We start from the raw sequence: 17784 nt of genomic DNA on the forward strand, positions 1-17784 counted from the left end.
ACAAAAGCTTCTTGGCAGAAATGCCACAACCTGCCCAGTCTCGAATAGCTACTTCTGCACAGCGTCAGAACTGTTAGAACTATGTTGACTCTCTGCCAGGTGGTTGGGAGACCTACTCCGCCGGGCGCCTGCGCATTCGAGGCTCTGCGTCGCGCGCACCTAGGCTCCGCCCAGGGGACGGCCCAGGTGCCCTCCCCGCCCCCTGCCTGTGCGTGCGCACCGCCTAGGCCCGCCTCCGTGAAAGACTTGCTGGGCGCATGCGGCCGGGGTGGTTCACTGGCTGAAGGGGCGAGTGCGTGCGTCTCCCTCCTACTCCATAGCCGACAGGAGGATTTGAAGCGGGCCTCAGGTAGGTTGACTCCAGAAGTCCCGGGGGAGCCGTTCTCTGGTGCAGGAATCGGCGGCGCGGGCTGAGCCCAGAGCGGGACAGCCCCACCGCCGGGTGACAGACATTGTTCCCACCAATCATAGCTGGAGTGGGTAGCCCGCCTGCCCAATGAGTCGCGTGCCTAACGGGAGTGGGGAGGACGGCCAGGCGGGCTAGGAGCCGGCTCCCGCGCGCGGGGCCGCGTGGCCGGGCTCCGGTGGGGAGATGGGCCGCAGTGGGCGTGGGGCAGCAGGAAGGGCCGCGGGGCCCGGCAGCAAGAGGCCGGGGATGGCCCGTGGGACGGGGAGGGCCTTAGAGCGTTGGGCTCCGCGGCTGCTGCTCCTTTCAGACTGCCCCGGGCTACGTTCCTCCGACCTCAAGGCACGGCCGTCATCTCGCTAGGAGGGGATTCAAGATCCGAGACAGGCTTGTCGTGGTGGGATGGGTTCCGTGGAGTGGCCTTGGCTCCCTCCGGCGCCCCCCGACTCCCCTGGCGGAAGGGCCTTGGAGCTCGCCAGGCCTGACAATCTCCCGGTGCTACCCACTTCGGCCCTGCAGCCGGCAACTTACCTTCTCGGCCGCGGTGTTAAGTTCACTACGTTTGCTCATTTCTGTCTATACATTATAATTTTGAATTCTCAGCAGCCCTGTGACACAAGCGATGTGGAGATTCTCACCTCTATTCTACAGATTTAAGGGCTCAGGCAGCTTCAGTGACTTGACAGGTCTCAGTACCCAAGTGATGGAGCTGGAACTGAGTCTCGCAGCATTTAACAAACAAAACAAGCTTTTTTCATCTTTGTTGAATCCCTCTGTTGCATCTTGATTTTTGTTACTTCTGCGCTTGAAAACCTTCCCGTGTCTCCATCACCTTCAGAATAAAGTTCAGATTGGACATTCAAGTTTTCACATGATTGGGCCCCTTGCCTACACCTACAACTTATTTCCCCCTGTCCCCCCCTTTCTCCCCTTCTGTTGTCTTGGCCTTACCTTTTTCCTGTAGAGAGCTTTCAGCTTCCTGTTCACTCTGTTCCCTTTCCCATGCTCTAAGTCATGCAGTCGGTCCTTCAAGGCCCATTGCAAGTTTCAGGTCAACAAAGCAGTCTGGGTCCTCTACCCTTGAATTTCTCTTACCATCTAGATGGGTTGCGGTACTTGACCCTGGTGTTGCTACTGAAAGCTTTCTGCTCTTCTTCCCCTTTTGTACCCTTCCCATGCCATCCCTGAATCACTCATTTCTTTGTGAATGTTTTGTCTCTAACTGGGCTGCCCGCAACTTGAAGGGTGGGTCCAAATTTGATCAGTTGTAGTCCCCAGAGTGTGTGGCACAGTAGCACGAACATACATACTTACAGTAGTGGGTAGTCCGTGAATGTGAGTGAGTCCTTGCAGCCCCCACCTGGTCTTTGAGAACATTGAGTGTTTATTGCCAGGCACAGTGGGAGACTGTAAGAATCACCCCTAAAGAGTGGTGTTATCCCTTTAGAATAAAATTGGGGCAATTCAAATGTAAATGGATGAGATGAGACTTCTCACTCTGTAACCTACTCAGAGTGGCTGAAGAATTTCTAGAATATAGTAAGACCAGGCCTAGTCTCTGGGCTGTGCGTGGCTAGGACATATCTAAAATATAGCCAAGGCTGATATTCATGTGTCAGTAAGGAACCATTCAGCTGTAAGAGAACAGTCAGAGAAGTGTTTCCCCCAAATGTTAGGGACTTGGGGTCAAACAAGTTTGGGAAAACTGCGTAGTGCATACTCTTTTTTGGAAGTTATGTTGAATGTTAACATTAAAGGATCCAGAAGTCTTGCATTAAAGAAACCAATTGACTGTTAAACTGGCATTCCAGCATTTCTCTTATTTATCTGTCTCTAAACCCTTTTTTAGGAACCCCATATGCATTTCATAGAAACCTAGCAGCATGCTTTTGGAAATGCTGCAATAGAGGACAGAAAGAGCAGGACATGGCCACGGTGTCTTCCTATCAGGAGGAAGACATTTTAAGCATTTTATCTCCTTGCCAAGTGTGTTCATTCCTGCTTTGGGGAAGAGCTGGGGGGGTGGGGGTTGGAATGCTTTAAGCAGAACTGTTTCCTTGTTCCTTTTCTTCGCTTATTTTTGGCCTCACATGAAGTGTTCCCAGAGAAGGACGTGACCTTGCCAAAGCAAGCGTTCTCTTTTTCTCCTTGGTGATTGTGTTTCTCATTTTGATCACATTTAGGTTTGTTGACCAAACGATGTTTCTGGGCCTCTGAAGCTGTGGGCCAGTGATGAATTCTCCCTGGTGAGCCTGTCGCAGTCTCCTCCACTTCTTGTCTCTGCCATTGTCTTACCTGCCCCTTGCTTCTGCTGTTCTTGCATCTATCCATCGCTCTTATCTCTCATCGAGTCTCTTTCTCCCAGACACCGCCAAAACTGTCTGGCTCTTTGAATTTAATCTAATCTGCCTTCCTTTTGAATCTTCTGCCCATTACGAGCTTTGTACTGGTATATTATCTGCTGTCCCTTTCCTCCAACATGTAAAACTCCTCAGGGCCTACCTGGGAGAGATTGCTGGCAAGGAGTAAGTTATTATTAAACTACAGAAGAGAGCTGCCTTTAATTAAAAGATTTTTAGATTTAACTGCAACTTCTTTTAAATGTTCAAGTTCTTTCCTTTTATTCTGTCTTCTATAACTTAAAGGAGCTGTTTTCTTAGTACTACATTGTAGTTTAGCCAAAGACACTATTTCTTTTATGGGAAATCAGAGTGCTTATCCAAGAGTGAAATTGTTTTCCCCATGGAGGGAAAATAATGAGGTACCTGCCTGGTATTCCATTGTCTGGTGGTGATGTCAGCCAGCATTAGGGGCATAGTGTTCTATCAGTAGCTTAAAGCTTTTTCTTTTTTTTTAAATTAGGTTGACTCTCAGGGTTGTCGAAGCTTTAAGAAAAAAGGTATGTTACTTGATTAGCAGTTGTTTTTCAACTCATATTTAACTGAAGCCATTCAGTGACCCAGGAACCCACAAAACAGCTTTCTGAAGTTGTATAACAGACGGGGAAACCAAGGCTCCCAGAGGGTTATAGCTAGTAAATGGCAGAGCTGGTATTTGAACCTAGATACGTTTGATTTGTTGAGGTTTATTTAATCTATAATTTTTCCTTTCCATAGGTCAAAAAGTAAAATGAAGTACATTCTAGTTACTGGTGGTGTTATATCAGGAATTGGAAAAGGAATCATTGCTAGCAGTGTGGGCACAATACTGAAGTCATGTGGTTTACATGTAACTTCAATTAAAATTGACCCGTACATTAACATTGACGCAGGAACATTCTCTCCTTATGAGCATGGTAAGCAAAGTGCATTTTTCTTATTTAAAAAGTAATTGTGTAGTATGTAGGAGAACATGTGAATCAGCCCTTGGAAATTGCATAACATCTATTTTGTACTTTCTAAAAAGGCCCTTAGAGTAGTAGAATGATGCTTTTCTCACCTGGACAGAGAGGAGGCAGAAAGCTTTTTTTTAAGACTTTATTTATTTATTTTTAGAGAGAGGGGAAGAGGGGGAGGAAGAGAGGGAGAGAAACATTGATGTGTGAGAGAAACATTAATTGGCTGCCTTTTGCACACCCCCAACTGGGCTGCAACCCAGGCATGTGCCCTGACTGGGAATTGAACCGGCAACTCTAGCTTTGCAGGATGACGCTCAACTAATTGAGCCATGCTGGTCAGGGCGAAGGAGCAGAAATCTTAATATGCAGTGTAGTGATTAGAGTCTAAAGGTTTCTGTAACAGAAATAATAGAAATTATCTTTTTGGTGGCTGAGTGAAAATTCGTCACTTTGATTGAAAAAAGGTAATCTGGCGACATAACTTTCTTCAAATATTTGAGAAGAGGGATTATATTTATTCTTGTGGCCCCAAGCTTTAGAAATAGGATGCATGAAAAGACATAATAAGGAAATAGACTTTTCTGTAATATAAGAAAGGTCTTTGTGCCCTGGCTGGTGTGGTTCAGTGGATTGAGCACCGGCCTGTGAACCAAAGTGTCATCGGTTTGACTCCCAGTCAGGTTACATGCCTGGTTTGTGGGCCAGATCCCCAGTCAGGGGTGCATGAGATGCAACCACATGTGGATCTTTCTCTCCCTCCCTTCCCCTTTCTCTAAAAATAAGTAAAATCTTAAATAAATAAATAAATAAATAAAATAAAATAAAAAAAGAAAGATCTTTGTAATAGCAGGAATTCTCCAAGACTGAGGTAACTGACTTCCAGAAGTTGTAAGTTCCTTTGATGGAGGTGTTCATTCAGATAGGCTGAAGGATCGCTTTGTAGGGATTTAGGCAACAGATAAATGCTGGAGCTGGGTGACGTGTAAGCTGGAGATTCTGTTTTGCTAACAGAGCTTGGAGGATATAAACGAACATCTTTTGAGGTGAGCGAAAAGTTGAAACTGTTAAGGGAGGGTAGGAGAGTACCTATTGGCTGTGGATATGTGACTGTCTGAATTACCTAAAAGATTATTTGCTTAAAATTGTGGGTGAGTGTATTGTTAAAACATACTTTTTAAGTTTTTAAATTCTATTTTCATACTTCTACATTCTAATGTTGAGGTAAAGTGTAAGGATGAGTTCACCAGGGCAAAAATGTTAATGTAATAAATAGCGACAGGAAAAGAGGGACATACTGGAGCAATATTTCATAGAAAACTTTGGAGCAGAGGAAGAATTCTTTCTCTGAGGGGGAAAATAGTACATTTTTTTTTACCTTTCCTATTTTTGAGCTTTTATCTTATTGTGATGGTAGGAATGAACCAATTTGGGCAGAATTTCTATACTGACGTTTTGAGGAATGAATGTTAAACAAAGGAACGGGGAAAAGGTTGTACTTTCACAACTTTGTTTAGGACTGAAGTGTAGCCTAGAAGATGATTTTTGGAATCAACACAATCTTAATATATGTATCTTGTTTAACTTTCTAATCAAATTATGCTTATATCACACTTTAAACCTTGCTTTGCTTAGAAGTAGTAGACTTTATTGAAAACAGCAGATGTCACATTAACTGTAAAGTCCCATATGTCCACAGCCCTTTGGGCTGGAATTTTCTTCCATTCCATGCTGGTTCAGAACTTGTCTTCATTCAGACTGAGTTGTTCACAGACTGGAAGTGTGAAGTTACCTTTTAGAGAATGGTTGGTGATTTTTCTTTTGGGTCCCACTTAGTTATCTAGAAATAAGTTGCTTTGCATTGTGTGTAGATAACACAGACTTTGTTCTAGTTGAGCATTTATGTTTTAGCATGCAAGTGGTGCCGTGGTATATATACTTTTCACTTACCCTACACATTTTTACTATTTACCCCAGGTGAGGTATTTGTGCTGGATGATGGTGGGGAAGTAGACCTTGACCTGGGAAACTACGAGCGTTTCCTTGATATCCGCCTCACCAAGGACAATAATCTGACCACCGGAAAGATATACCAGTATGTTATTAATAAGGAACGCAAAGGTGACTACTTGGGAAAAACTGTCCAAGGTAATATTGGATTTGCCTTCAAAGTTTAAAAATCTTAACCAGTTGAGTTTCTTTTGTGTATTGTTACTGAAATATGACTTCAGTTGACTCAAAAAATAACTTGAAGAAGCCATCACTGCTCTATGGATGGCATTGAAGCTGTCAGTCCAGTGGTATGATTTGAGTCCAGAAAGCTCTTGTCTTTTTTAAAAGATTTTATTTATTTATTTTTAGAGAGAGGGGAAGGGAGAGAGAAAGAGAGGGAGAGAAACATCAATCAGTTGCCTCTCACACGCCCGGAACTGGGGACCTGGCCCATAACCCAGGCATCTGCCCTGACTGGGAATCCAGCTGGCAGCCTTTTGGTGCGGAAAGACGCACAATCCTCTTAGCTACACCAGTCAGGGTCAGAGAGCTGTTGTCTCTATACGTGAGGAGTGTGAAGTGATGAAGGCGGCTAGATTAGGGTAGTAGCCAGACTCTGTGTGTGTGTTGTCTGTGCATAGGCAGTGATAGGGAAAAGACCATCTTTGCTGTACATTGGTTTTAGACTAGTCAGCAGTACAGATTGGTCTTAGGGGGAGTCTGGGGAGTGGGTCTCTGGGTCCTCCTAAGCTATCACTGCCCCAGGTTCACTTGCAGCCATTTGCTGTCTTGGAGTTTTGCACAGCGTTCATTTGAGAAAACGGTGGGGTTGGAAAACCACTTGTCTAGTGTAATGGCATAAGTCTGCATTTTGGGGACTGCTGAAAAGTGAGTTATGAGAATAAATCTGCTTTTGGCTTTAGGCTACACTGAACTGATAACCAAAGGTCCCACTGACAGTGAGCAGCCCCAGACCAAGATTCTGGGTTAATTGGGTCATGTTTACACCTTAACTCTGCCACTTACCAGCTTTATGACTGTAAATGGATGGATTACTTAACCTCTCTGGGATCTGGTTTCCTTTCCTGCAAAATGAAGATAATAACAGTATCTACGTCTCTGGTATGTTAGGAGGATTCAAGGAGCTAAGTCAGTGAAGTGTTTCTCTTGAGTTCTGGACACACACAAAGGGATCAATTTGGAATTACAATGAGCTTGATTATGTAGTTTGTTGTTCTCGGCTCTAGTGTATGTATCCATTTATTCATTCATCCCTCAAATATGTTGTGAATGCTCACTGTTCCAGACCTCCCTGGTGTTGGGAATACTTGGTAAGCAAGATCACAAAGGCCATTGCCCATGTGGAGGTTACAGACAAATGGAACGAGGTGTCTGATAGGAGCTGTGACAGGAGCGGGGAGAGCCATTGGACAGGTGGTCAGGGAAAGACTCCAAGGAGAGGATTGTGAGCTGAGAGGCCAGGATGGGAGGCATGGAAGGAGGAGAGCATGCGTGGCAGGGACAGAGGCCCAAGACCACAAAGGGCTTGGTCATGGAAATGACAAGGAGCAGTGACCCAGGATGATAGAGAAGAAGGTGGTGTGGCCTGCAGCCAAGTCATGTGGGCCCTACTGGGCCACAGCCTGGGGTTTGGATTTTAGTCAGAACATAAACTCAGGCAGTGGTGAACTCTGATTTACATTTTTAAAAGATCACTTTGGCTGCTCTGTGTGGAGTAGATAATGAATGTCCTTGTGCTTGAGGCACTGTTGGCTCCATACATAGCAAGTTAAACAGTAATCTCTGCCGCTTCGGAATTTCCCATCAGAGCCTGACAGCTATGATTTTTAAAAGTGTTTAGCAATAGCTGGCATTTATTGAGCAATGACATGTTGGGCTCTCTGCTTAGCATTTTACCAGTGCTGTCTCCTACAATTTCCACAGCTTTATCAAGTACAAGCTGTTAGCTCCAGTTCATGGAGAGAGAAATCGAGCTTAAGAATAGTTAAGTAATTTGTCTAAAGATCCACCTCTAATGAGTGGTGAAACTGACAGGAGAATCCAGATATTCTGAGCCCAGATGTGCTCCTAACCACTCTGCTACACTGTGCTGTCTCTTTGCAGTGGATTGTCTCCCCTTTGGGAATCTGGAAATATAATGGAACACGGCCCTGGTTTTTCTTGTTCCTGGAAAAGCACCCAGATGTGCTATGCCCACCTTCAGCTGTAAGCAGTAGGGTGGCCACGTGGTCTGTCGTGTAGCTGTGCTGCCGGAGTGAAATTGCTCAGGGGCAAGCGTGCTGATATGGGTTGGGACACCACTCTCAGCCCTACCCTCTTGTGTTTCCAGCCATAACTTGGACGTCTGGAAAAGAGGCTGTGGGGAGTCTGAGCTCAAATATTTTTTCAAGGCCATTTAAGAATGGTGTCAATGTTTTTGTGACCCCTTTACATCTCTGAAGGCAAAGAGTGCGGCTTTTTGTCACCTTAAGTGTGTCTGTCTCATCAATGCTGACGGAAAAGTGTGAGTCATATACTTCTTTTCTCCTTCTCAGTTGTCCCTCACATCACAGACGCAATCCAGGATTGGGTAATGAGACAGGCATTGATACCTGTGGATGAAGATGGCCTGGAACCTCAAGTGTGTGTTATTGAGGTGTGTATGAGTCTTTTCTAAACTCCATGATTCCTGAGTAGGTGACCAAGTGTACATATTCACCCCTTTAGTCAGCCACCAGCAGCTGATCAGACGATTCCCAACTAAGCCCTTGACCCTCCTAACTGTGATGTGGCAGATGAGGGCACATTAACAGTCATGTGGATTGGCTGAACCATTCAAAGTGATACTTTGCCCAAGTGACTCCTTTTTCAGCATTTATACGTGTACGTAGTAGAGACTGTGATACATTTTTGTCTCGGAATGAATGAGCCTCCTTTGGTTTCAGTTTCTGTACTCCTGCTTTGTTGATCCTAGCTGGTGGATCTCAGTGTTCCTGCGAAAACAGGAGACTCAGAAGTTCCAGCAGTTTGTAACTGATGATTTTTTTAAAGTATATTTTATTGATTATGTTGTTACAGTAGTCCTAATTTTTTTTCCCTTTGCTCCCCTCTTCCCAGTAACCCCCTTCCCTCCAACAATCCCACCCCTCCTTAGTTCATGTGCATGGGTTGTGCATATAAATTCTTTGGCCTTGTAACTGATGATTTTTAATACAAACATTATTTGTAGCTAAGTGGGTAAGATTTAGGTTTCTTTGCTTTGTGACTCTGCTACAAATAAAATTTCTATTACACTTGGAATTTTTTCACTTGGCCTTTTTCTTGAAATGATGTGGAAAGACCCATGATAACCTTAGGGAATGGTAAGTCCATCCAAAAAGGTAATCTTTTAGCACAAAAAAATGTCTAATTACTGTTAATTGACACTACATGGGCCCAAAGAGCCCTGATCATGGAATTGAGTCGACAGAGTGTATTTTTTAGAAAACGAAACCACAGGAGGAAGATTTAGTGCTTAACCTCTGAAGTAACTTTGTTCTTGTAGCTCGGCGGAACAGTGGGAGATATAGAAAGCATGCCCTTTATTGAGGCCTTCCGTCAGTTCCAATTCAAGGTCAAAAGAGAGAACTTCTGTAATATTCACGTCAGTCTAGTTCCTCAGGTAAGTCATTCACAACTTTCCTTTGGGTGATCGAGAGAAGGGAGGAAGGGATGATTTTTATTCCTTTTCTGTTTTAAATATTTAAGCAGCAGGAAGCAGAAAAGAAGAAAAAAACTTATGAATTTTAAATTATTATGCTCATACTTTTTGAAAAGATCCATTGGGGCTGTGTTCGGTGTGGCTCCGTGGGTTGGGCGTCATCCCACAAAGCAAAAGGTTGCTGGTTCGATTTTCGGTCAGGGCACACGCCTGGGTTGTGGGCATGTGGGAGGTAGCTGATCGATGTTTCTCTCCTTTTCTTTTTTCCTTCCCCTCTCTCTAAAAGTAAATAAATAAAATCTTTAAAGAAAAAGAAAGAAAGAAAAGATCCAGTGGGAAACATTTGGAAAGTTAATCAGAGACGTTGCAGTTAAAGCCAGTGGATGGAACATATCCATTTATCTTTAACCACGTGGTGAAGCCCCATGACAGCCACAGTAAAGGGAATTGCTCTATAGACAGAAATTCACAAAGATAAATGCTGTGAGAGGAGTCAACAGTAACAAAAATTAGGAAGGCAGAAAGCAGACAGACATGTACAAACTGACTTGCAGACCTGGGAGAGCTGGATCCTAAGCCTGCATCAGGAAAAGCAGAAAAGCAACCCTGTTTGCCCTGCAGAACCCACAGAGGCTCAGAAATGGGCAGCATCTGGTACCTCTGGGAGTGGGGGTAAGGGTGGGGCTCATAACTGTTGTTCCAGAAGCAGTTAGACCCCGACATCCCCTTCCATAATGTGCACAGTGCGGCATTAGCCCCTCCCTCATCTTGGCAGCATACTGGAGGGATTTTTTTTTTTTACCTCTGAAGAGGTATTCTGGATGAGCAGACACTAGGGACAGTTGAGGGCAGTAATACTGAACCAAGCACATGGAGTTAAGTGTAACTTTATGCTCTTGAGACACTCTACCTTCTTCTGCCACTTGATTACCAGAATCATCACAGCCAGGCTTGGACCTTCCGTGTAGGAGACTGAAAGAGTCTTCCTGGGGCATATGACTAGCCCAGGAGAAAACACTGCCTTCAGGGGTTCCCCAGTGAAACGGGCCAGCGGATATCCAAAGTGAGGACCCCGGTGGATAAGTCCACCCACTTTCACAGAATTTCTAGTTAGCTTTTAAATGTGAGCTGGCAGCCAGTGATCACCGGACAAGAATTATTGGAAACTAATAATTGGATAACAGAATTGAAAAACTTAAGAGAAAGAAGGTTGAGGAAATGCCCTAGTAAGCAGAGCAAAAAGACAAAGAGAGAATATAGAGAAAAATCAAGAAAATGAGAGTTCTGGTCCAAGAGTTCTAACATCCAAATAATAAGATTTCCCCAAAAGTAACAAAAATGGAGAGGAAAAGAATCTGAATGAGGTGCTCATAAATTAGTCCCCACAGGCCAAATCAACCCAGCCCCTGGTTTTGAAAATAAAATTTTATGGAAACACAGCCATACCCTTGTGTCTGTGTATCGTTCATGCTGCTTTTGTACTGGAACAGAAAAATTGAGTAGTTGTGAAGGAGACTGTATGGCCAACAAAACCTAAAATATATATTATCTGGCCCTTTATAGAGAAAAATTTTTGACTATCTAAACAATTCAAGGAAATTTACCGACATGAGTTTCTAGATTGAAAGGACTCGATGAATGCCTAGGATATTGAATGAAAAATGAACCACACCAAAGTGTATCGTGAAATTTCAGGATAATAGGGCAGAAATTCTAAAAGGCTCTAAAGAGAAATATCAAGAATCATTATGGCATTCGACTTCTCATAAGTATTACTGGAAGCTAAAAGACAGTGAAGCTGTTTCCTTAAAAATTCTTGGAAAATGATTTTCAACCTAAATTCTATACCCAGCAAATGTATCTTAAGTGTGAGAGGAGAATAAAGATAATTTAGTACACAGAAAACTCAGCCTACCAACAAAACAAAACAAACATTTGGACCAGAAAGGACAAGTATGGCACATGGTTTAATGGTGGACAGTATTTAAGTACTTTCTTCTTTTTTTTTTTTTCTTTCCATGTCCATGAGTCATTTATACACGTTCCTTGACTAGACCCTTCCCTTACTTATTCCCCTTCCCTCCCTCCCCCCTCCCCCCTATTGACTATTATTCTAGTCTTTGCCTATTTAGTTCGTTTGTTTGAGTATTTAAGTACTTTCAAAAGCTGTGAACTCAAGAGGAATCATGAGATGGGGGCTGCAGCACAGGATGGATTCATGTGTAGTATCTAACAAGGAAATTCATAGGAAATGCCTCAAATTAAATGCTAAGAAGTAGCAATAAGCTTACCAGAAGGCTCGGTTAAGAATCAAAGAGTGGTTGTCTCTAGGGTTTGGTGCCACTGGTCTTTGGACAGACTTTGTAGAGCTACTTGACTCTGAAATATTTGCATGTGTAACTCACAAAAATAAAAACTAAATTAGATAAATGATTAAATGATCTACTTTCCCCATTAAAAAGGAGCTTAGGAAACAGTCATGCTTGAAAATTCCTATCATGGAGAAATTAATTTTTTTCCCTTTTGTGAAATAGCCAAGTTCAACGGGGGAACAGAAGACTAAACCAACCCAGAATAGTGTTCGGGAACTCAGGGGCCTTGGGCTTTCCCCAGATCTGGTAAGATTTCCTGATTACACAGTTTCAACTTGATCTTGTGTGTCTAATTAAAATCTCCTGCTGCTGGGCAGTCCCTCCCATCTCCATCCAGGAATTTATGGATGTTTATGGATGACACACTTGCACTAAGAGATCTAAAATAAAGCTATTTGTCACATAGTAAAAAAATTTAAAAAATCTCTCCCCCATGGCACACAAGCCCTTTGTTTTCGTGGCCTGCTTTTAGTTGATGGTGGAGAAATAAGTCTAGTGCTTTGGGCTGGGGCTATAGTTTACAGAGGTTTCCTTACCTGGCATGTGGGTGGTCATGTCTTATTTCTCCTCTCAGCCAGTCATTTATTCTCCCTTCCCTCCTAACCAGGAACGTTGATAGAGCAAACCCCAGTTGGCCCTTGCAGTTCAGTAATCTTGTCTGTTCACTTGTCTGCCACTCTGCTGTTTTCCAGTTTAGGATGTAGGAATTTCATTTTTGCAAACATAATATTGTCATAATATACATGCATTGTGCTAGGAGTTAGCATAACAATGTGATGCCTATTTTAATTTCAATCAGGAGAGAAATCCAGCTTTGTAATCCCTTCTATCTAAACGTCTTTCTTCCTTTCTTCCTGCCAGGTTGTGTGCAGGTGCTCAAATCCTCTCGACACATCAGTGAAAGAGAAAATATCAATGTTCTGCCATGTTGAACCTGAACAAGTGAGTAGGAATTCCATCTTCATGTGATTCATTTTTTGTTTCTAATTATCCTGAAGTCTCCTAACCAGTTTCAGGATTTGAGACCATAGACTGTTCCCTAGAAGAACCAATCCCTGTTGGCTCTGTGACTCCATTGCCTTGTGTCCCGTGGTTCCTTGAATGAACTTTACGTCTGCTGTCTCTTCTCTCCCCACTTGTACTGTTTGCTGTATCCACGCTGAATGGGTTGCCCACCCCCACGCCCCTTGGCCTCATCATCTTCCCTATTCATTTTCGTCCTTTGGGGCCCAGCTAGGACACAGTTCTATCTGGGCAGCTTTACCTGTCAAACCTCCTCGCCCTTGAACCTCAGGTGGGTCCTTCTCTGGGCTCATATGTACTGGTGGTGAGCCCGTTATGCTGCTCTTTTTCGTGTGTCTTGTGTGTTTCTCCTTATAGACTGAGCCGCTTGAGGGCAAGGGTCACCTTATTCAGCTTTATATTCCTGGTGCCTGTGTCTAAGGTGTTGGAGGCTCTAAGCCTATTTTAGTCTTTTGTTACCTGTGCTAATGGAGAGTACCTATGGTTCAGGAAAGTCAAAATTTTGGATCTGTAATACATCTAAGTGTGGCGCGTGGTATGGAAATTGTAGTGGTGATAAATTGAGATTGTGGCTTTGGTTGGGTTTGGCTGAAGGAGAGTTTCTGTGGATTTAAAGGGTTTTATGATTAAATTATAGATGCGTTGTTTTGCCACTAGTTTATTTGAGGATTGGGAGACTGAGCAGGTGAGCCCAGCTGGCCTAGAGAGGGGAGAGGGAAACAGCAGGGTTAAAATAAGAGAAATCTATTTACAACATTTGCAGGAATGTGGAAGTGAATATAAAAATGTTAAACTCAGTGACCTGGCATTGAAGTGAACAGAGCCAGAGGAAAGCCTTTCACCATTAGGGAGGCAGCTGTTATTTCCACCCCTGTGGGGCTCCAGGGTGTGAGGTAGCCTGGGGCCAAGATCGGGGTTCCTGGGTATGAGTCCTGAGCAGGGACTAAGGAGTCAGAACAAAAACCTGGAACATCAGAATAATTTCATTATTATGAACAGCTTTTTTATCAGGTACTTCAATTATTATTATTATTAATTTATTTTTGGCCATTTGGGAAGCCCTGATTCGGGTAGAAACCCAAACAGGTGTTTCAGTTAGAGGGTGAAAGCAAGAGGTTTCTATGAGAGAAAAAAAGAATAGCTGCATGAATAGAATGATTTTCTGTTGGTGTTAATAAGTTCAAGAGGAATTTCTATAGATGCAAATAAGCTAAGTAATTCTTTAGCTATTCATGGTGGTGCTAATTCTAAACAATGCCTTTAATTTCCAATTCAGTAGTCAGAATTCGTGTTTTCCTCTTAGCTTTGCAAACAATTGTTTGGAGTGCAACATTGGTTTGGCCCAGTCCAAAGTTATTTCAACATTCTAAAGGTTTGAAGAGTAAGACAGGTAAGGCAGTTCCTCTGGGATGGCAGCTGTGACTCCATTTTGAAGTGGCTGTGTGTCTCAACGTAAGAACGTCCAAACCTGTAGGAAATTTTTATGAGTTTATTAGAGTTTATTTGAGCAAAAACAGAGGACATACCTAGAAGCAAGATCTCAACAGATTGAGAAAAATGCTTCCACACTTCAATTATTTTAGATATTTCTAATCCCAGCAAATGAAGGTAATGTAATTCAAAGAATAGGTTGTCATTAAAATTATTCACTTTAAAAATGTAACAAGTATTTCTATATTTAAATTTGAATCTCAAATCTTATGCCTGTTTTATATGTTTTACTGTCTGATTGAGTTATGAGTTCCTTATATATTCTGAATGTAAATCTTTTATCAGATATGATTTGCACATTTTTTTCTCCCAGTCTGTGGCTTATCTTTTCATTTTCTTAATGGTGTCCTTTGGAGCACAGAAGCTTTTGCATTTTGATGAACTCCAATTTATCCTTTTTTTTTCTTTATACATTATGCTTTTAGTATTATTTCTAAGCACTCTATTTAACCAAGGTCATAGAGATTGTCTTCTATATTTTCTTATAAAACTTTTACAATTTTAGGTGTTACATTTAGATCTCGGATCCTTTGTGAGTTAATCTTTATATATAGTAACTTAAAAAAAATTTTTTTTAAATTGTATTTCATTGATAAGGATTTACAGTTGTCCTGATTTTTTCTCCCTTTGCCCCCCTCCACCCAGCACCCCCCACTCCCTTAGGCAATCCCCCACCATTGTTCATGTCCACGGGTCATGTGTATAAGTTCTTTGCTACTCCATTTCCTATACTGTACTTTACATCCCCATGGCTATTCTGTGACTACGTATTTGTACTTTTTTTTTTTTAATTATATTTTATTGGTTATATTGTTACAATAGTTCCAATTTTTTCCCCTTTGCTCCCCTCCCCCAGCAATCCACCCCATGTATTTGTACTTCTTAATCCCCTCACCTCTTCACCCATTCCCCCACACGCCCCTCCCATCTGGTAACCCTAAAAATGCTCTCTGTATCCATGCTTCTTGTTTGCTTAGTTTATTTTTTAGATTGAATTGTTGATATAGGTAGGTATTTTTGCCATTTTATTGTTCATAGTTTTGTTCTTTTTTCTTAACTAAATCCCTTTAATATTTCATATAATAAGAGTTTGTGATAATGAACTCTTTTAGCTTTACCTTGTCTGGGAAGTGCTTTACCTTGTCTGGGAAGCGCTTTACCTGCCCTTTCATTCTAAATGATAGCTTTTTGGGGTAGAGTAATTTTGGCTGTAGGTTCCTGCTTTTCATGACTTTGAATATTTCCTGCCAACCCCTTCTAACCTGTAGAGTTTCTTTTGAGAAATCACCTGACAGTCTTATGGGAACTCCCCTGTAGGTAACTAACTTCTTTTCTTTTGCTGGTTTTAAGAATCTCTCTTTATCTTTAACCTTTTGCTTTTTAATTATGATATGTCTTAGAGTGGGCCTCTTTGCATCCATTTGTTTGGAACTCTGTGCTTCCTGGACTTGTATGTCTATTTCCTTTGCCAAATTAGGGAAGTTTTCCTTTGTTATTTTTTCAAATAGATTTCCAGTTTCTTGCTCTTTCTCTTCTTCTGGCACCCCTATGTTGTGAATGTTGGATCTCTTGAAGTTGTCCCAGAGACTGTTTATCCTATCCTCATATTTTTGGATTGTTTTTTCTTCTTCTTGTTCTGATATGTTGTTTTTTGCTTCCTCATGTTCCAAATCATTGATTGATTCTTGGCTTCATCCACTCTACTGTCATTTCCCTGTAAATTGTTCTTTATTTCAATTAGTGTATCCTTCGTTTCTGACGATCTTTTTTATACTGCTGAGGTCCTCACTAAGTTCCTTGAGCATCCTTAGAATCAGTGTTTTGAGCTCTGCATCTGATAGATTGCTTATCTCCATTTCATTTAGCTCTTTTGCTGGAGTTTTGATCTGTTCTTTCATTTGGGCCATGTTTCTTTGTCTCCTTGTTTTGGCAGCCTCCCTGTGTTTGTTTCTGTGTGTTAGGTAGAGTGCTTTGACTTCTTGTCTTGGTAGTGTAGCCTAATGTAGTAGATGTGTCCTGCAGAGTCCAGTGGCATAGTCTCCCCTGTCACCCAAGCTGGGTACTTGAGGTGCACCCTTCGTGTGGGCTGAGTACCCCTACTCTTGTGGTTGAGCCTTGGTTACTGTTGACAGATCAATGGGAGGGATTTACCCAGGCCAGTCAGCTGCAAGGATTGGCTGTGACCACCACGTACACTAACCTCCGCCCTCCGTAGGAGATTAGCTGTGTAGGAGCAGGGTGGTGGTGCTCCCATGTGGTCTCTAGCTGTCCACTGGATGCGCTGGCCCGGAGGTTTCCCTGGTGGTTTAGGCCAAGGTCAGCCCCAAACCTGTGTTCTTCCCAGAGCACCCTGCCTGAGCTATAAAGCAATCTGAATGTCTCCCTCTTGTGCTGGGCTTAGAGATTCTTAGATGAAGCCAAGCTGTGAATCTAAGCTGGCTATTGCTAGTAACTTTGCAATAAAAGTTGGAAGTCATCTTGTTGCCTGTAGATATCTAGTTGAGCTAGCTTCATTTGTTGACAGGACTATTCTTCACTAATCTATAATTTTCTTTATAAAGGTGCTTTTTGGATTTATTTATCTTTGTAAAGTTTTTTAGATTTATAGGTACTTATAATTTACTATATGAATATCATATTTTTAAAAATTGTTTCTTGATTAGATAATGACCCATGTATAGGAAACCCTGCTGATCTCAAGACAAGCTAGCATTACTACGTTCTGTTCTGATTGTTTACCTGTGAATTCTCTTGTTTTTTTATGGATTAAATAATAATATTATATGCAATTAGTGGTAATTGTTTATTTTTCAGTTCATATACATTTTTTTCTTATCTAATTGTAATGGCTAATGCCTTTAGTACATCACTGACTAAAAATTGTGATAGTGGCCAGTTTTGCCTTGTTCCAGACTTTTGTATTAATATTAAGTAGCAACTGAATGATGTTTGCTGTTGGTTCTTAAAAATATTTTCCCTAAAATTCCTAATTTGTCAAGAATTTTTATCATGAATAGGTTTTGATTTTTTTATTAAACCTGCATTCACTGAGGTTTTTCCTCTTCTTTAATCTGTTCATGTAGTGAGTTCTTTTAAATTTCCTAATGTGGTTCTCAAACTTTGCTTTAAAAAATACTGATGCCTGCCTCTTCCTCCCAGAGATAGTGTAGGGTGCAGCAGTCTTACGGATTTTTAAAGGCTCCCCCAAGTGATTTCAAAGTTTAGCCAAATTTGAGAACCACTGTCTGGGGACAGATCCTACTTGGACATGACTTTTTGTTTTCTAAACTACAATTGTAGTTTGGTATGTGATTTTTAAAAAAAAATTTTTGTATCCATGTTTATAGGAGATTAACCACTATTTTAAAATTCTTCTTGAGTTATATATTTTTTTTCTCTAGAAAATTGCCTTTTTTTTCTGTTTTCAAATTTAGAACAGTTATTTTCCCAAGGTCATATAGCTAGT

General features: G+C 41.9%; 1 protein-coding gene across 5 annotated transcripts in view; it reads left to right on the top strand.

The window, feature by feature from the left end:
* Positions 1–216: 216 nt before the first annotated feature.
* CTPS1 (CTP synthase 1) overlaps positions 217–17784 on the top strand; it is a 31998-nt gene continuing 14430 nt past the window's right edge. The window contains exons 1-9 of one of the 5 annotated variants that reach the window (XM_090269215.1): positions 218–349; positions 2590–2652; positions 3269–3305; positions 3523–3701; positions 5718–5888; positions 8288–8388; positions 9277–9393; positions 11967–12050; positions 12666–12746. In XM_090269215.1, coding sequence (XP_090125341.1) covers positions 3536–3701; positions 5718–5888; positions 8288–8388; positions 9277–9393; positions 11967–12050; positions 12666–12746 — 720 coding nt within the window. In that variant the 5' untranslated portion in view covers positions 218–349; positions 2590–2652; positions 3269–3305; positions 3523–3535. Of the gene's footprint in view, positions 350–2589; positions 2653–3268; positions 3306–3522; positions 3702–5717; positions 5889–8287; positions 8389–9276; positions 9394–11966; positions 12051–12665; positions 12747–17784 lie in introns of those variants that run through there. The other 4 variants (XM_090269217.1, XM_090269214.1, XM_090269216.1 and 1 more) reach the window with 4 other exon arrangements.

The sequence above is a fragment of the Furipterus horrens genome, unplaced genomic scaffold, assembly GCF_987537825.1.
Source record: "Furipterus horrens unplaced genomic scaffold, mFurHor1.1.pri manual_scaffold_3, whole genome shotgun sequence".
NCBI classification, from domain to species: Eukaryota; Metazoa; Chordata; class Mammalia; order Chiroptera; family Furipteridae; genus Furipterus; species Furipterus horrens.